The following is a 26,398-nucleotide window of genomic DNA, read 5'->3' on the forward strand; positions in this document are numbered from 1 at the left end:
ACTATAAATGGAGAGTTCTCTCCCTGTAAAGGACTATCATACAAGCTCACTGGGAAAGTGATGAGAGAGTGACCTCTACAAATGATAGATATCTAAGAACATTATAAGGGCTTAATAAACTTTCCCTAAGTTTATTACTGTAAAAGTCTACATACTATCCACCATTTAATTTCTATCCATGTTACAGCTTTCTTATCCATCAAGATTCACTCTAGTACAATTAGATAATGGATTTGAAAATATAATAATCATACCAAACACATAGATTATAGGATCTTATTATTTTCTTAAATGACTTTCCTTTGTGTATCTTCCTGTTATCCTGTGTTCCCTTGGGTGTTAATATGTACTATCTTGAGGGGTTTTTTTAGGTTATTATGCTATTTACTTTTGTTATAGTGAAAAAATATTATGTAAGCATGGTCTGATTAGTAATTTCTCATTTCAGTACGACAAGGAAATTACAGTCATCAACAGAGCAGTGGTATGTTCCAGTAATTCAAGAAATGGAATATTTGATTTGCCAATAACTCCTGGGGAAGAACTGGAAGTCATTGATACCACTGATCAAAATCTAGTGATATGTCGCAACTCAAAAGGCAAATGTAAGCAAATATTGACATAGTGACCATGAAATTTCAATTTTTAGAAAATCTTAAAGCATTTTCTTTAAAAAAAAAAATTCAAATTACTAAATTATTTTTTGCTTCTGTAGATGGATATGTCCTCATTGAACATCTAGACTTCAAGTAAGTGGTTTGATTTTATGTTAAATCATGAGTTCTAAATATGTAATAGGTGTTGTGTGCATTAGTCTTACAGAAAGACTACAGAACTTACTGAAATTCAGGAAGAGTAAATTAAGTATGAAATGCCCTGTCTACGCTTTAAGGGTTACACTGGAAGAGGCTTCTTTCCTGTGCCTCTTGAGTCTCTATAGAGAGCATATTTTAAACACCTTAAAGGAGCATGAAAATATTAAACTGGGTAAGACATTTTCCAGAGCTCTCCTCACTGTTCCCTCAGCTCTGTCTCACAATGTTTATTTTTTTGTTGTTTGTTTTTTGGTACCAGGGCTCGAACTTGGGTCCTTGAGCTTGCGCAGCAGGCAGTGAAACCACTGAGCTAAATCCCCGGCCCTGTCTCACAATGTTTATACATTTTCTCCTCAGGCACCAAGGCTGGTCCCATTAGGAAGGTCGCAATTAGATGGGAAGGCCTGTGAGAGGGATAAGGGATTCTAGGACCTGTCTTGCCTCACAGCAGTTTACACGTCAAAATGAGATGGAATCTCTGGAAACTTTGGGAATGCAGAAGAGAAAAGTGAACGCAAAGCCTCAACATTTAGTGTTGGTTTTACCCTAAGTTTATCTTTCAATGTCTATTTCACTGCTGGTTCAGGAGAATGTGAAACAGTGTGTGTTCATATTGGAGCACTCGCCTAATGAGCCATATCCAAACTTAGCAATCATGCCTATGGCACCTACTCAGCTGTGCAGATGGCTGATCTGCTTCAGTAATAATTTCTAGATGTTGTTCCAGGATTAAATCTGGTATAATTCTGGACAGTAAATGTAGCCAAGGTCTTTTTAAATACTCAACTTTAAGGTACAATCTGAAAATAATTATGGCTCAAAGTATAAGTGTCCCTTTGCTTTATCACAAAAGTGAGTAAATGCTGTTCAAAATTAGTTTTCTTTGGAAATAGTGTGCTGAAAAAAAATTATTCCTAAATTCAATCAATGTGTTGAGAAATGTCTAAAAACATTTAACAAAATCTAAAAAAAAAATATATATATATATATGTGTGTGTGTGGTATCACTTTAAAGCATCTTGGTGCCTAAAATAAGGAAAATTATTTTGTGTATGCTCAAAAGCTTAAATACTTTATATGTATTTTCACAAAAGTAAACATATTAAAAAGCAGAGCTGAACATTTATTCTATTTTAAATGATATACACTGCATGTCAATGGGTTAAATTCTACATATGCATCCAACTTTTTAAATTGTAGTTTTATTGGCACTGAAATTGAAGAATTGCACTATGTTCTTTAAGCAGGGTGATTCCAACCTTTGAAGGTACTGTATAATGGAATTTGTTTCCACAGCTTTGTCCTTTATAATTTGAGACTATTTTTAAAGCTTCCACATTCTTGTATTTTCTTTTGTACGTTCCAAAAATTGGCACTTGCCAATAAAGACAACGTTAATCTAAAAGACAGGAATTAAAGGTATTTATAGAGTATAGAAAAGAGGTAAAGAGATTATTACAAATAGCAGAATTTAAAAAGTTATGAATGAAATGACTGCAGGATAACTAAGGTGCTACGAAGAAGAAACTGAAGCTTGGTTTCAAAGACACAGAGATGGAAAATCCACGCTGTGCCTAATGACAGCAGAGACTCATGGCAAATGGAACGCAGTAAGTCTGGTGGAAAATGGGTATCAGGCTAGGATGACTTGGACTTTTTCTTCTTGTAAGCAAGGCTACTGAAGTGTTAAGCAGGAAGGAAATGCCAGATGTTTCGAAGTGGAGAGACAATCACGGCAATACAGATAATGGATTAAGACTATTATTTTTGTAATATTCTCAACAGAGGACCTTAACTGAAGATAGCAACAACAGAAATACATAGTATCAGGAGCACCAGTAGAGGAAAGGAAACATCACATCTTGATGCCTGGTTAGGTACCGAGATTAAGTAAGGAGCAGAATTAGGGAATGAAACAGCTTTGAGATTTTTTTTGGAGATGATACTAAAGCTAGTACCAAATACTGGGAATTTATTTATGCTTGGAAGCCCTAAATTAAATTTGCCACATAGCAGGCAAGGACAGGATCCCTCAAGTCAAGACCTGTTACAGCTGGCACTAATGGAAGTATGGTTTAGGGCAGTGGTAGCAAACCTAAGGCACCCATGTGGCAGTGGGCAGTTTGTTACCACCAAAAGCTCTTAAAAGTTTTGCCATCACAGGCCTAGGGGCAAGGAAATGAGTCAGAAAGGCCATATTCAACAGAAACTTTTCATGCAATAATCCTGTCCAAAAAGAAATATCAAACTATATATCATTCTTGCCACTTAGTCACTTTCTCTTCTTGTAGCTGGGGTAAAAATAGCCAACACCCACAACTTAAATGAGAGGTTTATTTTGGCTCCCATTTTTTAGAGGATTCAGTGCATAACTGGTTGGCACCAGGGCAAGGGAATGACAGAAGGGCCTGGGGAGGAATGGTGGCCAGGAAATGAAGGAGCAGAGAAGGGAGATACATCCTCCCAGGTGACCTGGCTCTAACCAGGTCCCCCTAACAGCAAGCCAGCTACAGTGCCTCATGATCCAGTCACCTTCCCAAAGGCCCCGTCTGAAGACATGCGGCTTTCGGAAGGTATTCTAGATCTAAACCATAATACCACTTCACCAAACAGTGAAGTATTTACATTCTAGGTAGCACTGTGACTAAACTGAACTGAGATAAATTTGATCCATGCCCTTTCATCTCATCCTAGGGTTTCTGTTCTAATTCAATGACTCAGTTTTTTGGGTCTCAATTTCCCCATTAGTCCAACTGAGCTAAAAATACTTGTCTACTTCACAGTGTTCTAAAATACTTAATACACAATACCGTGTGTTTTTGTTGTGCCTGGCCTTTTCTGAAGTTTGGAAGATGCTGAAAATGAAAAGGACATTTTTTTATATTATCTTAAAAGAATGGTTGGTATAGAATTTATTTTACAAAGGCATAGAAAAATGTTCAGTTTTAAAAATCAGACATTTTTACAGTACAAACCATTTGGCCTAATATAAACTATTGCCTAATTATGGATATGGATATGGCATAGGTTTTCAGAAAAACTGCTTCTATCTACATATCATACTTAATGTGGTTATGTTTCCAATTCACTAATAACAGCCACATTCTCAAAATCAAAGAATTCAAATTAAATTTGTTATTGATAGGCAAGGTTTTCAAATGTAAACGCTGTAAGACTTCAGTGATGCCCAAGCCAATGTGTGTCTGAGAAACCAATCTAGCATAAATATTCAATGAAGAGATTTTCTACTTTAACTTTATATTAAAAGATAGCACACAAAGGCTCTAGACCCTTACACAGGCTAACACTGGTCCACTCAAACATTCATTTATAGTGTGTTAAGCTTTCTGTCACTGTAATAAAATACCTGAGACAATCAACTTGGAGGAAAGGTTTGCGTTGGTTCACCATTTCAGATGTCTCAGTCCATGGTGGCTTGGCACTGTTGCTTCTGGGGCTACAGTGAGGCAGCATATCCAGTGGAAGTGCAGAGCAGAGGAAGCTGCTCACCTCATGGCAGCCAGTAAGGAGGGAGAAAAAGCCAGGAAGCAGAGACAGGGTCTCCACAGCACACTCCCTGAGACCTAACTTCCTTTCACTGGTGCCTTTCACTAGGCCCTACCAGATAAAAGAGCTACCATGCCCAATAGCACCCCTGGGGCATGGGGGTTAAGATCTAAAAGATTACAACAAGCAGCAGCAGAACCTTGTCTTCCACTCCTGAATAGATCTGTGAAGCACTCTGAGATGTCCTCCAAGATGACACAGCACCCTTCTCGACTAAGCCCTCTTCTGCACATCTTCAGAACTTTAAAAATGTATATTCTAGGGGGAAGACTAGGATGGGAGAAAAACAAATATAAAACAATAATCCTCTCAGTAACTGCTGCTTCTAGGTTACAGAGCTACAAGTGATGTTTTTTACAACTTCAAACTTTTTGTACTTTTCAAATTTCCTACAATAAGCATTCATTACCCAAGCAATTCAGGAAGACATTTTCAATAAATTTTTCTCCTTGAAAGTTTAGGAAAAGCAAATTGAAAGCTTATATATCCTTTGAAGTTTATATTATTCTTTTTACTGCAAGTGTTTTTCAAAAAGTTAATTTTAGAGAATGTAAATATGGAAAGTGGCTAATTAAAGTACCTAATGTAGGGTCACACCTACATTGCTTTCTACTCTCAGCAGCTGTTAGTATACATTAGTATTAGCCTGAAGTGGGCTGGGTCTTTGGCTCCCTAATCAATAGGTTGGATCCCTATGATCTTTACTCCCTGGTGTTTTATATCTGTGAACATGTGATGTGATTCTGCAAAAGAGATTTTATATATGGAATTAAGGTTGTTAATCAGTTGACCTTGAAATAGGGAGATAGCCAACAGCATCCAGGTGCGCCAAACTATCATATGGAGCCTTAAAACTGGAAGGCGGTGGCTGGAGAGCCAGAGAAGTGGTGCAAGAGGAAGGAAAGATGCCAACTGTGAACCCCTTGTTGCCAGCTTTGAAGATAAAGGGAGTCATGGGATGCCAGTGGCTTCTTGAAGCTCAAAGTAGCTCCTAGTCCACACCCAGAAAGGAAACAGGGTCCTACTGCACTATGGAATGAAATTCTGCCAACAATCTGAACAAACCTGGAAGCACATTCTCTCCCAGAGCCCAGCTCCAATCAGTGCCTTAGTTTCTAGCCTGTTGAACTTGAAGCAGAAAAAGGACTTCTGACTGGAAGATCATAAATTTGGGTTAAGTCCTTAAATTTCTATTATCGTGTTATAGCAATAACAGAAAACTCACACAATGGCTAAAGTTAAAATGTACATTATATAATGACAAAAATGAACAAAGATGGTATGAGATCTCCAGTCAATCATAAGCAATCTATTAGCTGATGTGCAGAATATTAGCTTAATAACAAAAAACAAAAACAGATTTTAAATTAACCAGACTTTAATTTGATTTTGTGAAAAAAGCTTATAAGCAATCAGGCCTTTCTCATTTGTGTGGCTTCCTATGAGTTCCACAGACAGAACCCATAACTACGAAATGCTGTGTAATTCAAGAAGACATTTTTCACATAGTTACTGGAAGATGGTCCTTCTCACTGATCATGTAACAGTCACAAAAAAACATGTAACAAACAAAACTGAAATTTGAGTCTACAGTTATCAAAGCACTGGAAGTCTTTTTTTTTTTTTTCTGAAATCAGTGGTCCTGATTTCAATAAACATTTTAAAATTGAGATATAGTCCAGTGCTCCAATGGGATAATGTATCAACCTATAGTTTTGTTTTTTCAGAAATGGACCAAAACAGAATGAATGCATGATGGTCTTGGGGAAAAAACTGAGTAATTACTATCCAATCATATATTGATTGTCATAGACATAACCTAATAGTTGTCAACTTTCAGTTTTGTCACACTTGAAATCCACTGTATAGTATTTGAGCACACATGATAAAGAACATGACCATTCTTCCTAAAGCAGTATCAAGATACTATCATTTGAGTTTGTAGCTCTATAACAACTTCACATTTAAATACTGAAAACAGGGTACAACCATATATGATTGAACAGTCTTGACAACTGTTATTTTGGTACATTAAGGCAGCTTCAGCCAACATTTTAAAAAGTTTTGAATAAGAATATTTGGTGGAACAAAAGGCAAGTTAATATTCTAATTGATGTTTTCAAGAAATTTTAAGTATCTCAAAACACCAGAATTTATGAAACTGATCTTAATAGTTCTTGGGACTATTTTCTTACCTCATAAAACTCACCGAAAAGTCAAGATACTCAATCTATCAGTATCAAAGATATCTATTTTAAAAAGGATATACATTAAATGGGGGGGGGTATAAACCTTGTATTTAAACAAGGGTCTTCCATTTCTCACACACACCTGTGAGGTAGGTTATTATCCACATTTTGTACAAGAGAAAACTGAATGAGGATATGACTTGTACTGCTATAGCAGTCAAAGGAATCAGATTCCAATTAGATTAGCTCTGCATTAACTCTTACCTTTCCAAACTTTTAAAATACAAAGATTCGTTGCATTCCTTTTAAAAGCATGGAAAAGCAGCCAAATATTTACCAAGGTGACTTATATGAAACAACATAATAAACAGAAAATACATTTAGTGAACATCTTTCAGCTGTTGACAGTGCGAGGTTTGGCCAAAGCAATTTGAAACCAAACAGGCAGAAGCAACGGGATTAGTTGTGAAGGGAAAATGAGAAGGAATGGGGTAAAAAAAGTTAAAACAATTTTACTATTATTCTTCCTATAATTTAAGAGAAGGCACAATTTAGTGGAGTTGTTTCTTTTTTAGAGCAGTAGATCTATTTCTCTTTTTCCATTTTAAGAAAATGCTACCTCTCTAGAAAAATGGCTTTTTTGGGGGGGAAGGGGGTTGAAAAAGAAAACTTAAAAGGAACTTTCAACTGACAAATGTATGGTTAGCAGAAAAAAAAAATTATCCAATTCTCCTTGCCTAGAATTTTCTGTTCCTCAAAAACTTAAATACACAGTAAATTTGAATTTTAAAAAATCACATTATATAAATCTTGTCAAAACTCTATGAATGTTCAAAATGTTTTCATGCCAGAATATTCTACAAATACTTAACCCTTTTTCCTAGAAAGAATTCTCTGAGTTCCTTAATTGCACTTTAAACATAAAATTTACCTGGCCTACTTGTTCAAATAATCATGAGCTACATCCATAAAATCCAAACTGCTTTAAATATAAATCACTGTCACCAAAAGTAAAGGCTTACTGGCACTGCTACTATGCAAGGATGGTAGTAAACATTAACACTGGCTCACAACAGTCACAAAGGCCCACAATCTGAGAACTTCAAGACTCAGCCTGATTCTTATCAGGCTATGGCTGAAGAAGTTTAATTAAAACCTAATCCTGTCCAGACGATGGGTCCTGTCTTTCATGCTATTACAGTTCCGCGACATCAAATGCATCATAATTCCATGTGGGAAGGGCCAGTAAGGATGCCAACAACTTGTTAAAGGTTTACAGAAATTTCAAAGCTCATCAAACTTAAGTTCCAATTCATAGTTTTAAGGTTTGGGAGAATCTTTATCAACCCAATAACAATTAGGTACTTCATAAAGAGAAACATACTCTTGAAAAGTGTTGTATCATCTAATATGCATTCAAAAGAAACAATTACCAATCTGTTTACGAAATTTGGATAAGCCTAATTTTCAGATAACAGTCAAAAACTATGATAATTTAGATAAGGACTGAGACTAATTTTTCTTTTTTAAGAGACTGCTATAAGAATCACACAAAATTACAGGAAGAATTATGTCCTAAAAGTTCTTTAGTTTTTTTAAGCACCCTCAATAACTTAGAAATACTTATTAAAAAATCAACATGCTAATCATAAATCAGATAATTACATCTAGTTAGTACAATCAACTGGTTCATATAATTAAACTAAGAAATATTTAGTTAAGACTATTTTGTCAAAGATTTTAAAGCAATCCATCTATGTTTTTTAATTACTTGACTACTCAGATGTTTATTCAGAGTGCTCTGCCCTAGAAGGTGGTGCACTCTGAAGAGCAACTGATTGCCACTGAATAACTGTATGGGATTAAAGCTTTATAAACAACTTTGTGATGCTGTTTCCTCATCTGGAAAGTTGCAAAATGTACTTTTTTGGTTACCTCCAAGGTTACTGTAATAGTTAACAAAGTGGCTCCCTGAATCTACATGTGTGGAGCACTTCCATTGCTACAATTAGTTACCTTTTGCCTTATGCCAAGTCATGATGATATTTTAACGTGTCTGGTTTCTGGATGATTTCTGCCATTTGCATTCCAGGGGGCCGCTGTATTTAGAAAAATTTTCAAGTATACATCATCAAAATGCCTCACTGAACCAAAATAGAACATTCATGCTAGTATAAAAACTCTAAATATACAGAAAGTGAACGTTAACACAAAGCACATGCAAAGGTAGAAAATGCAAAATCTTTAAAGCTCAGAGGTGCCTTAGAGGTCTTTTACTCTATCCCTCTCATTTTAGGGTCACAGAAATGAGGCGCAACACAGGATGTGACTTATCAGCAGACTGTACATATCCCTCATGCAGAGTTAGTCACCGAGTCTGAGAACTACATTAAGTCACATTCCCCACTTAAAAAGCCAAGGGGTGACAAGAGGACAAGGTAAAAGTGATGACAGATCTGGGTGTTTAAAAACAAAAACAGACAAAACTATGAACATATCTAGCACTTAGATACAAAGATCTTGCTGCTACTATTGGGATTTAAATTATTAGCCAGTGAATAGACAAAGATGCAGTGTCTTTGGTAGGCATGTCCCAGGCTTTTACACCTTATAAAGAGGAGTAGTGCCTATATTAATTCAGTGTACTGCACATCAGTAGATGTTACAGATAAAAGTAGTCCCCAAATTTGGAATGATTATTTTCTACATTATGCCTCAATCCTAAAAATTAATTTGTGTTCCCTAAGTACAAATTGGCTAGAGAATAAAAGAAAGCATTTGTAACTATTTTTTGAAGTATCTGCGGAAAATGGAGAACTGTCTGTGTTACAAATCACCAGCTCCCTGACACAGAAAAACTTATTTCAAACTACTGGAATTTGAATAATTCCAGACTCCTGGAATCTGTCTACTGGTGGCTAATATCAATGCAAGCACTAGAATTTACAGAAATGTCTCTTAAAACTTCTGTTGATTACAACAAAAAATAACTTGTAAATAGTTCACCTCCCTCTCTCCCTGCATATTTGAGTGTCTCTTCCTAAAGTGAAAGACAATGAGCTTTACATACGGCATCCTAAACAAAAGTGTTCAGATATTCACTGACTACACATTTTGAAAGCATCAGTCATATTGGCTCATGGTTTAGTAGTCCCTTAGTCTTTTCTTCACAAGTAATCTTGTTTAAGAGTTTTCAGTCATCCATTAATACAAAAAATAAATGTTGCTCCCAAACACCACCACAACCTGACTGAGAAAAGCAGTGTTTTACAAAACAAGTTGCAGATAAAAAATTCTTAGTCCTGCACTCTACCTGTCTAGGAGTTAAAATAGAAGATTGTGAATCTGAACCAGGTTCTCCCCAATAACTGATAAGGGAAAAAACAGTACTGTCTTAATTTTGTTCTTAACTACCTTAATTATGATAACCTGATCCAAAAGCTTTCCTAACAAAGCATTTTCCAAGCTTTGTTTTGTTCCACGGGATAAGTTTTTTAAAATAGCAAATTAATTTGGGCAAAGCAGGGTTAAACAAAATTATATGGTTTTCTTTTTTATGTGAAAGGATTTGTCAAAGTCTTCAATATTTCTCTCACTGTCATCCTAAGGGGGAAAAGTAGGATATTTTCCAAACTTACTGCACAGAATCTGTTTACTTGGGAAATGCTGTCCTAGAACCAAAGAAGTCCATTTGCATGGCACAGATAAGACACATCTGTAACACAACAACAGTCATCCAACTGGGAGAAATTTCTCTCAGCCCAGGCCTACGCACCACATCCACAGTTAACCAGTTCACAAGCCTAAAATGTGGGAATCTGTGATTAGCAGCAGATTCTTTCCTTCTGTGCCCACAAGGAACAAAAAGCCTGTTTATTATGTTTCTAGTCTTTAATATATTAGACTGAGTCTCCTGAAATTTCTGCAAATTAAGTTTTATACCACCTACATTCACAGAAAAGAATCAAAACTATGACCCGCAGGTCCCCTAAAATTCAACAGGTAACTATCAAACTGAGTGGATGCTCAAAAATACTGGCAAGAATAAGAAAACAGCAGGGGCCGGGGATTTAGCTCAGTGGCACCATGCCTGCCTTGTAAGCACAAGGTCCTGAGTTCGATCCCCAGTACCAGGATTAAAAAAAGAAAAGAAAATAGCAAATACATTTTTTTAACTCAAAAAACATTCTAATATCAAAAAAAAAAAAAAACTTTCCAATATCTGATTTACTACACTAATAAAATTAGTTAAAATGTTTCTATTTCTTGGCCTACAAAGTAGCTTTGGATTTTTCATTGCCTACAAAGAATCTTATTCGTTCCTTATTTCTGAAGTTATCCCATTCAGCTGGGGAAATATTATGAAATGATCTTGCCCAAAAAAGATACACACACACTGGAGAAGCCAAGATTATGCTATACAGACAATGCACGTCTGACTTAGCAGGACTATTTATCCTACCAAATTAATTACTAAAAAAATTACCCTCTCGGGCCACAAGATGGCAATCTTTCAAAAGTTAAACCTTAAACTACCATCTCAGCACACAAACCCCATCCCCCAAATTCAAGAAAAAAAATTTTTTATATTGATATTAAGAAGCTGGACTTAGAATATCAATCATATTTTAAAAGATCTACAAAACAATTTGAAGTGACACAATGAAAACTCCTGACTCAAATGATCTTTAGAGATAAACATACTTACCTTCTAGAAACATAAAAAAACGTGGTCCAGCATTTTCATTTGTTTCTTTGTAGAAAATACATTATTTTTGGCAAAGAGAAACCTGTCAAGGCAATGTCTTTTTTTTTTTGTTTTCAAGAGCTTAATATTTCATAGGATAAGTTGGGTGAATGAGATTGTTAATTACAACATAAATACAATAAATGAATAAATACAAATTAGATAAATTATATATAATTTAAAAATTAAATACTTTTACTAAAACAAAATATAATCAATAAGCTATTACCTACCATGCTACATACAGTTCGGGTTTTTTAAATCTTTTTAAAAAAAAAAACCTTGCACAAAGCAAAACAAAAAAATGTGTTTTTGGATTAAAAGCACTGGTGTATGAATACATACATGTATATATGTAAACAACACATATTTATTCAAGAGACAATATTTTTAAATGTTTAAGGCTTCCTCACCCTATCAAGATCAAGAGTGAAGGTCACAGCCTATCAAGCTTTGGAAGCATAAAAACCCTTAGGGCCAGTACCATGTTTTCAAACTGAATGGCTAACAACCAAGAAAGGGAACCAAAAACAATCAAAAGTTAAGGTAATCAGCCACTGAAGGGCAATGAACAAAGACAATGGTCAGAGGCAAAGGTGGGAGAAGGAAAGGGCAGGTATAACTTAAATTTCAAATGAAGAATTAGCATTGTGAGATCCAACAGGACTCTAACTTCCTTATTCCCCCTTACCACATACACACAAAATAAAAAATCAAAGATAAAGAGTTCTCTTTTGGTTTTCTGGGGTTTTTTTGGTGCCGGAGATCGAACTCAGGTCCTTGCGCTTGCGCAGCAGGCGGCAAAACCACTGAGCTACATCCCCGGCAAAAAGGGACTGGTGATGTTTCAAGTTCTTTCATTTAACTGTCTACTATTTTACCATTCCTGGTAATGTGCAAAAGTAAAAAGACAGGAAAAGAATTTGAAAAAGATAGGTCTTGAAAATGTTTTTAAATTACGTAAGCTTATGGAAAGGACAGAAAGTGTTCCAATTTCAGATGTTTCAATACTAACTAGAACCTCTAAGGTTCTTAAGAGAAAGAGCATTAGTCTGGGAATCTCAAGATAAAACTGTTTTTAAGGAAATCATGGGTACCTGTTACAGGACCACAGCTCTTCTGGTGAACAGTAGGCAGTATCTGCCAACACTGTTAAAGAACTGAGTTTCTGAATTTTGGAGGAGGGTAACCTTTTTAAGATTTCACCATTTAAAAAACATCTTAGTAGTAACTATTTTGTCTTTCAATCTTCTTGTGCAATGAAACTAGAAGCAAAAACGTGGCTTACAACCTGCTGAAATTTAGGAAATAAACTGGAATTACCTACATTAAATAGTGGAACAAGGAAGCACTAAATTAGCTTACTCACCAGTGAGGTCTACTCATCATCTTTAGTGAATTCACAATTGTAAATTAACAACCTTCATCATTGTCCACCCAATAAAAACACTGCCTACGTGACCTTATGAGAGGCACAACAGAATGAGAGTTCTAAAAGAAAATTAAATGTCAGGCTTTTTGTTTTCAGTAGTTTCAATGGTATTGCATTTCCTCTGGTAATATTTATATCTCTCAATTACTACTGCAGAGTATGTGACATCTGGAAGGTAATAATTTAAAGAACATATCTTATTTTCACAGTGCAGTAACAGAAAGATAGAAACCAGGAACAGATCATCAACGAGCTAAAGTGGTGATGAGACTGGCACACATCTCAAAAAAATCCATGGTGTGACTACCCAGGCGAGGGGATGCTGAAGACACTGTGCTTCCAGTCAAGGAGCCAGTGAGGGAGCCAGAGAGCGAATGGCTTTCCGCAGTCGTAGAATCAAAACTTGATCTCGGTCTGTGTAAACCAGCAGCAGAACAGGAACGCTGAGGTGTTGAGGAACCAGACCTCTGCTCCACCACCTCATCTGGAATGGACCAAAGAGCAATTTATGTGCAAGGTGTATCTGCCCAAGTCCTTCCTCTGAAGTTGCCACAGTCAGAATATTAAGTAAAGACATCTGAGCAAGGACAACTGAGTCATGGAGTATGGATGTCATACTGCAGCGTTTCAGGAGCAGAGGAGGCAGTATCTCTACCTTCTGACAATTTTTTTTTTTGGTACCAGGGATCGAACTCGGGAATTTGGGCTTGCGAGGCAGGTGCGGTGCCACTGAGCCAAATCCCCGGCCCTGCCCTCTCAGACAATTTTAACGGGTATTACTAGTCACTCCCAAAACCCCTATACAGTCAGATGGGGTCCCCAAATGCTCAACAGAATATGTGGTGTTAACACTGAAATGAAAATGATATCCCTGCATGTGAAAAAAGCACATCTTGGCCACTTGTTTTCTCCTACACATCAAACAAAAGTTGAAATCATTTCACTTACAGTTTGGTTAAGTCTAGACCACTTAATAACCAGTGCAGAAGACATACCCACTATGTCTTTGAGATGATTTTACGTGGTCGACTAGTGCCAAGTTTTATCTTCTCAGAGCTCTTGGCTGCATAGCTTCCTTACCATCAATGCTCTTAAAATCCAAAAGATAGCTCCTATTGTCAACCAGGTAAAGTTGTAAGCTCATTTTCACATAATTGCCAGTCACTGGATTTTTCCTTCTTACACGAAGATGGTATGCATTCACTACCTAAAACAAGAAACCAGTAAAAATAACAAACTAAAAAAATGCCTCCCTTGGTATTGTAAAAGGTGTCAAAAACAAATAACTGATGTATGGAAACAAACAACTGGAGTAGGGGAGGAACTTGTCACTGATTCCCTTTTTACATATTACAGTGGTTTAGTTTAATATTTAATTAATCTCCCCTAGCAGCACCATTTGTGAACAGCAATTGCACTTTAAAGAGAACTCAAGCACTGGACAGCACCCAACCTTCGCTCCAGATGTGTCCAGCCTAAAGCCTCAAGAATAAGAGATAACCCTGCCTTTCCTTTATTCTTTTACTGCTGAGTAGGAAGCAGCAGGAATAAAGAGGAACTAACATGTCACAGGCTTACATGAGGTTCTCTCACAAAACTCAGGCATCACAAGGATCCTATAAGGAAAATACTAAGTGCCCCACCACCACTGGGCATTTAACCCAAGGCCTTTGCACTGAATTCCACTTTAGCCTTTTTTATTTTTAATTTTGAGGGTCTTGCTAAGATGCTAAATTGCCCAGGCTGGGCTCAAACTTTTGATTCTCCTCCCTCAGCCTCCCAGAGTCCTGGGATTATAGGCATGCATCACCATGCTCAGGCTCTATCTGTCTCAAAAATAAGAAAAATTCACCTCAGAAAAAGAACATTCTGGATTTTCAAAACATCTATCAAAGTAAATTCAAAAATTTTTCAGCAAAAAATTTTAAAGATATAAACATCTTTTTTTAACTAAATAAAGCTGCTTCAAGAAAGGGAGCACTGTATTAGAGTTGAGGAAATATTTTCATTTACTCATGTACAAATAGTGAAAGTGATTTACTTAAACACATCAAATAAATATTTACCTAGTAAGTCTGAATGTTTTTCTTCTTCCTTTAAAAGAATTTTCACAGTGAAGAAAAGAAAAAAGTGAAAGGCATATCTAAATGAAAAAGTGCTTTTCCCTCCACATATATGCAGGTAGAATTGCAATGAAATTAACTACTAACTTTAGAAGAGAGTAAAACTGGGTGATACTAAGGAAAACATACCACAACTAAAGGTTAAAAGCACCAGCTAAGTGACAAAATCTCTCAACCTGGAGCTAAGTATTTCTTGGCTGGAAAGTACATCCTGATGATGTAATTATATAGCCACTACTGCCACAGCACCCACCTCCGCCATCCAATTGAGAAGCAAGATAAATGAATAAGTAAATTCCTATAAAGAGAGAAGAAAGTAAAAGCATACTATGTCTCAAGAGTCGGGACTTTTTGTTATGAAGCATGCTGAAACAGGTACAGTATTTTCTCACGTAATTCCAAGTTGATTACCTTCTGTTTCTTGGCCAAGAATGCTATTTTATAATTTAAAATATGCAGGTTCCAACATCAACAGCTGTTCGTCCTTGTAGAGGTGTATTTGTTTTGTTTTGTTTTGTTTTGAATGATATGTTAATTACTGGAAAGAAGGGGATTACCAGCCAAAAGTATTGAGTATACTATATTTATATCAAGATCAAAAAGAACTTTTTACTGATCTCAATACACAACTCAATGCTCAGAAGGCTTATTATATAGGAAAATAGCTTCTCCAAATGACCTTAATGCACGACATTTTCCTACCTTCCATTCAAAATCCAGCTGTTTCATAGCTCGGTAAACTTCAGCCATGATGTCGTATGGTTTACTCTGGCTTCGGATTCCAAGATGCCACTTGGCCTTCTTCACAGCTAAAGATTTGGGCTTAGTTGTATTCAGTGCATCCAATGGGCATCGTGCTTTGGGACTGTCTGCTATGAGGGGTGGCATCCTTTCTGGATGAGGTTTCAGGCCTGGGGGAATATGCATGGCACTATCATCCATAAAAGACCCAGTTGGAGGACTAGAGGCGAGGTAGAACTCACTGGCTTGGTTCATTATTCTCCGATTGTCAATGATAAGATGATAAGCCACCGCAAGCTGGTCCTGAGGGTCACCACTATATAAACTGTTCATTACTTCTGATTCTGTACACTCAAATTTTTCACACACTTCTTTCACAGCCTCATCATCAATGACGTTAGCATCATAAGAGGGGTCTTCAGGAAATAAGTAATTGGGTAAATCTTGTTTAAACCATTCATGCTCTCTAGGAAAAAACACCACAATACATCATTGTAAGAATATGTTTTGGTAAGTCCCACATGATTTAGACATGGGCCAATATAACAAGGACTCAGAGAGACTTGATCTCCAGTCCCAGCTCTATACTTACCAGCTACGTGACCCTGGGCAAGTTAATTCATCTCTACTCTTGAATAACTATGATTATTCTGATTTGGGTGTTAGCCTCAATTTTCTTGAAAATGAGCTAAGTGAGCCTGTCACTCCAAGGAAAACAACTAGCAACACTTATTACCAATGATAAAAATCAGGACTTCAAGAAAAAATTTTGGAATTTTGTAGAGTAACTTCTACATGGCTCCATGAATTTGACAGCTTTTCAATACCTAAAGACTATCTGATGAGGTTAGTGTTGATCATAACAAATATAACTTTTTGATATAATGAAATGTGTCACCATTTAGGAAATCTACAGAGATCAGCAAGGCAAGATTTTCCAATGGCCAATGTACAGTGTAACAGAACCACACAGGCATGAGAGATCCACTCAAAATGAAAGACAGACTAGCTTATTATACTGTAATAAAGTACAAAAGTTCGCTGATAAATGTTTTCTCATTTTATATCGTAGACCAGTATGTTAAGCTTTGTTTTAATATATCCAAAAAAATCACAATTATCTGAAAGGCTACTAAAATACTCCTTTCTTTTCCAATCACTTACCTAAGTAAGGTCAGATCTTCACACATTTCGGCTAATACTAAGTATTACAAGAGTGAATGAAGATACAGATGTGAGAATACAACTGTCTTTGATTTAACCAGATATTAAAGAGACTTGTACAAATGGAAAATAATAACATTCTTCTCAAACTTTTTTTTGTTTTGGAAAATAAGTTTTCATAAAAGATGTATTATTTAAATTAACATGTAATACATTTATTGTTAGGTGAATTAAATCTTTTTTAATGTCTCATAATCCTAATAGGCTAAATAGGCTAAATATTGATAGAGCCTACATTTAAAAACAACTTCTTTGAGGTCCTCCATAATTTTAAACAGTATAAACACTATTAACACTAAAAAGCTGAGGGCTACTCTCCTAAATCTTATTTTCTCATACCTTGGGCCTTTGTATTTGACCCTCTGTTGCCACCTGAGCATACCACACCCCTTTCACCTTTTTTTCCTATAACAAACACTGTGCTTCATGACTAAGCATTGTTATGTGATAGAACTGGGCATTCCTTAAGCTCAGATCATTGATACATTTTGACCAAATGACTTCTATTTCACTAATTTATTTATGAATATTTACTGAGGACATACTATGGACAAGACACACTCTTCCTCACAGAAATTACATACTAGGTAGATAGATTAGACAAACGTTTGTAAGACTAAATACAAAGTTACAAACATATAGATATGCAAATCCTGTCATACAGATTGTGAGTGGAAAAGTATGGTATAAAGGAGAGCACAGAATGCAGAATGGGAAGTGGATGATTAGGAAAGCCCCTGAGTAATACTGTACTTAAGCAAATATCAAAATGATCAGAAGTCACCAAAGCCAAGTGAGGAAACAGATATTCCAGCAAAAGAAGCAATATGTGCGAAGACCTTAAGACAAGAAAAAGTTTTGCCATGTTCTAAGAACTGAACTAGCCCAAAATCATGAAAGCATGAGTTATGAAAAGGAGTGGTAAAAGGAATCAAGTGTTTCTGAGACTTCTAGCAAGATTTTTCAAAATCAACCTGTTCATTAACTCCAGAAATTAACCAAATACCTTGCAACAATCTGAAGAGTATTCAAGAAAAATGGATGAATCTCAGCAAGGAAAGTGAGAGGTATGGCTTAAATTCCCTTTTATTCTCCATCTACACATGAATTAGCTTTAAAAACCAACAGCCTCAAAATCAAATAGCTGAGAAAATCAACAGGATAACAAACACTGGAACGGGGAGGAAAGAAGAGGATGGGCTTGGACTCCCCAACACTCCCCTCAAAAGAACCGCCACTATTTAACCTACCTAGCCATTTCCTGAAAACTTGTACTCAAAGGCCTCATCTTCATTTGATGCAACTCAGAGCTCACTCACTGCAGACAGTCTTCTCCCAAGCCAAAAACAATCAATGGCAACTAAGATCCCAAGTATCTGAAGCAGCGTAAGAGCTGGGTACCCAAGAAGCTGACTCAAAAATCTAAAAGGGAAAAGTGAGGGAACAGGAGTTCCAAGGGGGTCTTTGAGAGGTTTTCACATACTCCTGGGGCTTACAACAGCCAGGAGCATATTTGCAGGGCTGTGTGCACACCTGTGATGGTTAATCTTGACTGTGAGCCTGACTGCTCAGACGTCTTGGAGATTAGGTAAGCACACCTCTGGGCATATTTGGGTGGATCATGAGGGCATACATAACCTTGAAGACTATAGCTGGTCCCCGGTCCCTTCCCCTCTGGTTTTTAACATGCCCTCATTCCGGGCTATAATGAGGTTAGCAGCTTCCCTCTACAGTCCCCTTCTGCCATGTTTCTTCCTCAGATCCACCAACCATGAACTGAAAGCTTCAAAATAGCCAAAAGAAACACTACCTCCTTTAAGTTGTGTATGTGAGGTATTCTGTCCCACTGACAGAAAGCTGATCAATTCAGAAAACTCATACCAGAGAGGTGGGGTGACTGCTGTGGCTATACCCGCTCATATGTTTTGGAAGTCTTTAGGACTGGTTTTAGTAGGAATTTGAAAAAGTTGGGAGATGTGGGCCAGAGAAGTCCTAGAACATTTGAAGTAGAGTTTAATGGACAATTTTAATGAAGGGTCAGAAAACTAGAATGCTGATCAAAATGCAAACAATAAAGACTATGCTCATGTTACACTATGGCAAAAGAACTTCTATACATTTTGTCCATGTCCTAAACTGCCTCTGCGTGGGAAGAGCCGCACAGGGAACTAACTCCCCAGGATTCATTCCACAGTGCTCAGCCATCCAAGCACTCAGATGCCATGACAGCCATGATTTCAGTGAGCCCAGGCACTTCTCAAGGTGGTGACAGACTTAGGTATCATCAGATATCATGTTAGGTTTACAGACATGAAGAATGCAAGAGTTATGGTTATGGAGGCTTCCACTCAGATTCCCAAGGACAGCCTGGAAGATTACACGATGTATGACAGGGTCGGAAAACCTACAAGAGTCCCTGAGTGGGCAATGCATGAAACTGCCCAGGTGAAGCCAATGCTGCAATAAAGACCCCAGGAAGCTGGAGCAACCAAGAATGTGGGACACCTGCTGAGGAAAACTGCAGGTAGTGTGCACAGCCAGCCTGAGAGAAAGGCCACATGAACTGTGATTGACAAGCAATAGGGGCAAGGTCACCAAAGTCTTGGTGCTCACATACCACCACATGTGTACACCAGATGCCATATATACATACAGAACTACGTAGGACTTCATCTTTTCTTTGCTGAGTTTTAGCCTTGTTTTGGTCTAATTCTTTTCTGTACCCATACTTCTCTCTTCTGGAATGGGAATGTTTACCCTGTGTTATTTTATCTTGACAACATATATGTTTGTTTGTTTGTTTTAAATTTTACAGAGATCACAGGTTAAGAGTTGTCTTGCGTACCAGAAGAGACTTGCAATTTTGAGTTGGTACTGTTGAGACTTTGTGGAAGGAATTAGTGTGCTTTCAGCTGTACGCAGGATACTTATATTGGGCAGAATTCTGACCCTGTTACTAGATTTAGAGATTGGGCATAGTTTAAGGAGATATGTTTGAGTATCAAGGTGACAAAGGGTGGACTTGGGGCTGTTAATCTTGATCATCAAACTGAGGATGTCTAGGAGATTAGTCATGGGGGTGCGTCTGTGGAGGATCTCTCTGTTCCCTCACCCCTTGCTCTCAGGTTCCTTCCTTGCTCTCTCTGCTTCTTGGATGCCACCCTACAAGCAGCTTTCATAGCTTGGCTATGTTTGCCTTGGAGCCAGCAACCATGGATTAAAATCTCTGAAATCATAAACCCAAATAATCCTTTCTCCTTTAAGTTGTGCATGTTAGGTATTTCACCCCTGCAACGGGAGAGGTAACTAACACAATGCCCAAGAAAGAACTGAGAGGGCCTTAATGTCTCCCCATTGGCAGATTTTGAAGCTTGCACAAGAAGGAGACGACGGCTAAGGCAGAGTTATTAACTGACCACTGGAGCACCACTGCTGCACACCAACACACAGAGCCTCTCTGAAGGCTGGGAGACTTAATAGATTACAGCTTTTTATTCTTTGAGATGAGGTCTCATTATGTTGCCCAAGGTGCTCACTATACTACCAAGGTTGGTCTCAATCTTGGGCTCAAGTGATCCTCCTGCCTCGGTCTCCCAAGGAGCTGGGATCACAGGCATATGCCACCACACCTGGCTCAGATGATGCCATTTTAAGAAATCTCCACCTAATTATTAGTTGACCATTTAGCTAAAACAGGAAGGACATTAGTAGCCAAACATGACAAAGAAATCAGACTTTAAGGAATTAGTTTAGAAAAATCACAAAACAAACAGGAGCATCAACAACAATGGAATATAACAACTACAGACTCTACATATATATGCACAACAAATGAAAACATATGACCATATGAAATATGTATGTGCATGTTTAAGGCAACATTATTCATAACAACCAAAAGACAGCCGGGAATTTAGCTCAGTTGTTCCGCTGCCTGCCTTGCAAGCTCAAGGTCCCTAGTCTGATCCCTGGTAACAACAACAAAAAAAAGACAAAAACCACCCTCATGGCAATCAACTGATGAATAAACCAAATGTAGTCTATCCATACAATGGAATATTTTTCAAGCAAAAAAAGAATGAAGTACTGACACACGCTATATAGTGTGGAAATACCTTGAAAATATGCTAAGTGAAAAAAGCCAGACACAAAAAGCCATGTACTATATGAATCCATTTAGAGGCTGGCAGGAGGCAGAAATGGAGAGTGAAAGCACTTCTTCTAAGGGTAAAAAATTCTAGAGGTAACAGTGGTAACAAGGTATATCTCTGAATATGAAACTAAAACTACTACATTACACAATTTAAAGACAAGTTTATAAAATATGAATTATAACAAAATAAAAAACAGGGAAAATCTAATGTTTTTATTTCTAATTCATTAATTTTGTCAAATAATCACATTCTTTGCAACAAGTAATTGCCAATTTAAAAAGACTACTTGTAGCTTGTTTGTTGTTAGGAATCCACTTCTGAATTAACTCTAACAAGGGGAGCAGTAATTAGTTGTTTATGAGGTCACCTGAAACAAAATCAATTCACTGTATATGGGTACTACACAGGTACCAAAATCTGTACCTATCATTACTGTCCAACACCTGACTTTGATAGATGATATAAAATTAAACAGATTATATAAAGAGTCGAATTTCAAAACCTTACAAGACACCCAAATTTCTTTGGGTTCAGTCGAAGGTTTTCATACATTCACTTATAAAATAATTATAGCTAATGTGTTAGACATTGTTCTAAAAGCTTCAATCATTATTAAGTTAAATATTTGAAGTTTATGATATTCAATTGTTTTTAGAACCACATAAATGGCAATTTCCCATAGTTTATGATTTTCCTCTCAATCTCACTATAAAAATAACAAAAAACAAAGATGTTAATAATTCCACTGCTATAAAAAGAAGCATCAATATTCCTACTTAGTTAAATCCATTCCTTTTAACCACAATTGCATTAATACTATTAACAGGCTTAAAAAATCTGGGAGTCAGGCATGGTGATGCACGCCTGTAATCCCAGCACTTCGGAGGCTGAGGCAAGAAAATCGCCAGGAGTTTAAGGCCAGCCTGGGCTACTCAGTGAGTTCAAATCCAGTCTGAACTACACAGAGAGACCCTGTCTCAAAAAACAAACACCTGGGAGAATACAATAATCTGATTTCCATAAACACAACGTCTGTCTTGTTTATCACTGTATTTCCAGCCGTTGTTATTTATTAAATGAATAAAAGTAAAAGTGATTAAATGAACAAAGAAATATGGAGGTGTGTTTTCTAACCTTCGATTTCTTATAAAATAAATAATGTACATACAAATTGCATATCCCTAATCTGAAAATGTGAAATGTTCCAAAGTCTGAAAATTTTTGAAGTTTTGGTGGTCGAAAAGTTTCGGAATCTGGAGCGCTTCAGATTTTGGAGTTTTTGGATAAAGGATGATTAATTGGCAACATTGATACAAATATTCCAAAGTCCTAAAAAAGCTGAAATCTGAAACACTTCTGGTCCTCACCATTCAGATAAGGGATATGCAAAGAGTAGAAAAGTAATCATGACAATACTGTCAGAGCCTAAGAAATATACAAAGTATTATGACAAATTAGAGTAAGAAAAAATGCCATAAAACTGGCATAACAATTTGGAATAGTGGAAACACCATAGTTTTTAAAAATTCAGACAAACTCTGAGTTGAACCCCAGTTCTGTCCTTTATTCACTGTGTAATTTTCAACAAATGCTGGTTCAACATTTAGTATATGCCAGACATATACTGCATTTTGATATGAATTAATACTAGGTCCCTAATTTAAAGGAACTTATACTTTAGTAGAGGCAAAGATATACATAACTGAATCATGACATAATCTAAGCATCAGTTTCATGGTTTGTGAAATGAGAATAATAACAGTTACCTAGTAGGAGTCAACACAATAAAATAGGTTTGTATAGCAAAATGCTTGCTATATAGGAATTTTTCAGTAATTTGTAATTCTTTTGCCTGCTAAACATTGTTTTATCAAATCAAGAACTCTCAAGAACATTAAAAAACTGAATGTAATGAAATTTAAAATAATGAAAACTATAAATTCAAGTTTCATTAAGTACAAAAATGAATGACATTCTACCATCTGCTTATGAGTAAATCTTAGACTTATTTACATTTTTCTTTCTAAATATGCAGACAGAATTACTTTTACTATTCTAAATTTATATGCTTATACAAGTAAGTATATCTACATGTACATGCCTAATTTGCTGAGAAAAACCCAATTAGGAAAACTATTCTAAAGAACTGTGAACACAAAGGGTTATTTTTGTTTCCCTGCTAAGTTCATTTTTATAACTAAATCTAGTGGCTACTGTACACTTTCACATTTTTATGCATGATCCCTGGAATCCTGAAGAAATGCTAGGGAAACAAGATGATACATAAATGCAATAGGAATTATCACTTCTTGTTTGCAGAAGAGATCTACAGCAGTCACATAAACTACTACCTAAGCCATCCATTAAATATTCCAAGGGCCACAAGTTCTCAAAATAGTCATTCTCACTTAGGAAGAAAAGGGGGAGGGTTCTGGAAAAATGTCAAAAAAATGTGTTTGTAAACAAATATAGATGAAATATTAGGTAAGAACAAAAACCCCTCTAAAAACATGAATAGTAAGATGAGAAAGCACTGAATCATCTTGCTGTGTGTACTATAAAAAAGCTATATTCATAGTAGGACCAGTAACCACATTCCTGACAATTTTTCACTTGACAAAATATCCTACACAGCAAATCTACCATTGGCTCCCAGAGTCAAAAACTTAGCAACACTTTTTGTGCTTTGTTTATGTACAAATCTCTCCTTGATTTTCCATTTGAAATTTCTTCAGATACCTTCTGAATGTATACTATATTCCCAGGCTTCATAACACTGCACACAGAAAGATGAGTAAGACACCCTACCCTGATGTAGTCATAACTTAGGAAAGGGATACACTGAGATATAACTAGATACAGTGTAAGAATGAAAGAATAAAATATAAACAAAATGCTGACATTATAGCAGAAGCAACTCCTAAGCTTGCTGTGGAATCAGGGCGATTTCACAAGGGAAAGTGGCATATGAGCAAAACTTTCAAGGTTGAATGGAAGACTATCAGGTCAGAAAAGGCATAAAGACAGACACTAATAAAAACAAGGACACAGACCCATTAAATCTATGTTATGTTTGAGGAATAAGGACAAGTTCAATGTGGCTGAAGCAGTGGTACAAGGGCTGTGGTGGTGAAGGCAAGAGAAGAGATTTCAGAAGTAGAGCCTTCTGAAAAAGTCTTGTATGCTTTACTATTTAAGCTAAAAAGTTTCAGCAGCAATGTCAAGTATTTTAAAGATAAGTAACATGATTCAGTTTGTGCAATAAGGCCAGTAAAATGCTTACAAAATGAAGTGTTGTAACAACTAGCATAAAGCATGTGATCAGATAATGTCACTATTATTACTACAATATGCAAAGTCAAAGCAAGAAGAATAATCACCTTATGTCTTTGATAGTTGCTCGTTTCAGAGGGTCAACCTGCAGCATATGCATCAGAAGAGTGGCAACTGAGCGATTGAGATATTCCGGGATATAAAACACACCCCCGCGGATCTTCTTAAACAGTGTAGGAACGTGCTCATCATCAAATGGGAGGGTGCCACACAGAAGGGCATACAAGATGACACCACAGCTCCAGATATCAACTTCAGGGCCTGCATATAACCTAAAGAGGATTACAAACCTGAGAAGCAAGTATCACTTTTTCCTCATCTTTCTGTACCCTGCTTCTATATACATATGTAGTACAGATCAGCATATTATGATTTTCAAAGTTTTTAAAATAAAGTCATGGCCACTCCTAATACTCAATGGTTGTTCTCCATAAGGAATAATTGGGCTAACCAGTCACCATGCAAGTTTGCCAAGAGAATGTGGTATATATATTTGTCACCAACTCATTTAATTGTAATTTACTAACTAAAAATTATAACACTTTCTATGGGTGATTTTTAAAGGAAATATCAAAATAGATAATTATAAACTTTAAAAAACACTAGCATAGTATATAGGCTCACTCTTCTCCCATAGAACTATTACAAGAAAGAAAATGCACGTATCAGAATGTTTATCCCTTGCACACCTGTTTTAAACAATATTTGAAACATTAAAGTAGCAAACTAGTACTATGGAGAGAGAATTTGTACCTACTACTTTTATTCTACTAATCACTTGTTAGCTCACAGAACTAAGATTAGTTTTGCTCTGGGTAACCTGTATCTACAGTTCTCAGCTATTTTTTCTCTCACCTTCCTACAGCATTAAAATTCCCAACAGTGAATTAACAAACTCAAACCTGGGCTGAGGTGACAAAAGTGCAACTCCAATGCAAAGGACAGAAAATATTTCTATAAAAATTGCTGTTCTTCATTTGTATCATTTGCTATAGGACTCAAACTCCTTGCGATGGACTGCATGTTCATGTCCCCTGAAAATACATACGCTGAAATCTTAACTCCCAAAGCGATGGCATTAGGAGGTGGAGACTCTAGGGGGAGATGAGGTCATGAGGGTGAAACTCTCATGATGGGATTAGGGCCCTTACAGAGATCGCTGCCCGTTCCACCACATGAGGTTACAATAAGCAGACAGTGGACTACGGGGAACCGGTCCTACCAGACATCAACTCTGCCAGCACCTTGCTTTTAGATTTCTCAGCCTCTAGAAAAGTGAGAAATAAATTTCCATTGTTTAAAAGCCACTCTGTCTGTGATATTCTGTTACAGTGTCCCAAGTGGATTACAACACTCCTATATCTGCTACTTGTACTACTTTCCTTTATCTGCCACTTTTCAGTATTTTCTGAGAATTACTTTTTAAATCACCATTGGCCATTGCAGAAAGACGACTTCATCACTGTAATCTGCATAAATGTGATCATATTGTACCCATCAATAAACTACACAAATAGCCTCCACTTGTATAGTTTAATTTCATGAAACAAAAATATTGTGCTCCAAAATTTCATTCTTTCAAAGACAAAATATAACATAAGATTCCATAGACTTTATAAAATATGTAAAATAGCAAGGTGTGGTGGTGTATTCCTATAATCCCCCTACTCTGGAATGGGAGGCAGGAAGATTGAAAGTTCAAGCCCTTATTGACTTAGCAAGACGCTGTTTCAAAATAAAAAAGGAAAAGGTCTGGGGACATACTGTAGCTCAGTGTGAAGGCCTTGGGTTCAATCTCACTGCCACAAACAAAAAAGTGAATTATTACTAAAGCACTATGTCTAATAATGACTCTAGCTTAAAATTAACAAGTGCTTACTCTCTTACCTGTCCTCTTCTAAAATGACATCAAGATCTGTTTCCCTTTTTTTTGAATTCCTGTAGTACTACAGATTCAACCCCAGGCCCCAAGCATGATAGGCAAGCCTTTTACTACTGAACTACATTCTAAGCCCTTTTTACTTTAATTTTTGAGTCAGGGTCTAATTAAGCTGCCAGGCTACCCTCAAACTT

The 26,398-nt window shown here is 36.6% G+C and overlaps 2 protein-coding genes across 7 annotated transcripts in view; one reads left to right on the forward strand and one right to left on the reverse strand.

The window, feature by feature from the left end:
- The window catches only part of Fyb2 (FYN binding protein 2), a 140,535-nt gene extending 114,687 nt beyond the window's left edge, over positions 1-25,848 (forward strand). For both annotated transcript variants that reach the window (XM_087214481.1, XM_087214480.1), the window contains exons 18-20: positions 449-605; positions 716-749; positions 1,173-25,848. In XM_087214481.1, the coding sequence (XP_087070607.1) occupies positions 449-605; positions 716-749; positions 1,173-1,194 (213 nt within the window). In that variant the 3' untranslated portion in view covers positions 1,195-25,848. The remainder of the gene's footprint in view (positions 1-448; positions 606-715; positions 750-1,172) is intronic.
- Positions 5,743-26,398, reverse strand: part of Prkaa2 (protein kinase AMP-activated catalytic subunit alpha 2) — a 52,433-nt gene continuing 31,777 nt past the window's right edge. For 4 of the 5 annotated variants that reach the window (XM_004869629.3, XM_087214482.1, XM_021248228.2 and 1 more), the window contains 4 exons: positions 24,373-24,597; positions 15,576-16,080; positions 13,831-13,957; positions 5,743-13,234 (listed from right to left, as the gene is read on the reverse strand). In XM_004869629.3, coding sequence (XP_004869686.1) covers positions 12,996-13,234; positions 13,831-13,957; positions 15,576-16,080; positions 24,373-24,597 — 1,096 coding nt within the window. In that variant the 3' untranslated portion in view covers positions 5,743-12,995. Of the gene's footprint in view, positions 13,235-13,745; positions 13,958-15,575; positions 16,081-24,372; positions 24,598-26,398 lie in introns of all 5 variants that reach the window. The other variant, XM_021248227.2, reaches the window with a different exon arrangement.

Source organism: Heterocephalus glaber, unplaced genomic scaffold (genome assembly GCF_053883595.1).
Source record: "Heterocephalus glaber isolate CG9 unplaced genomic scaffold, H.glaber_assembly_v1.0 deba00001447, whole genome shotgun sequence".
NCBI classification, from domain to species: domain Eukaryota; kingdom Metazoa; phylum Chordata; class Mammalia; order Rodentia; family Bathyergidae; genus Heterocephalus; species Heterocephalus glaber.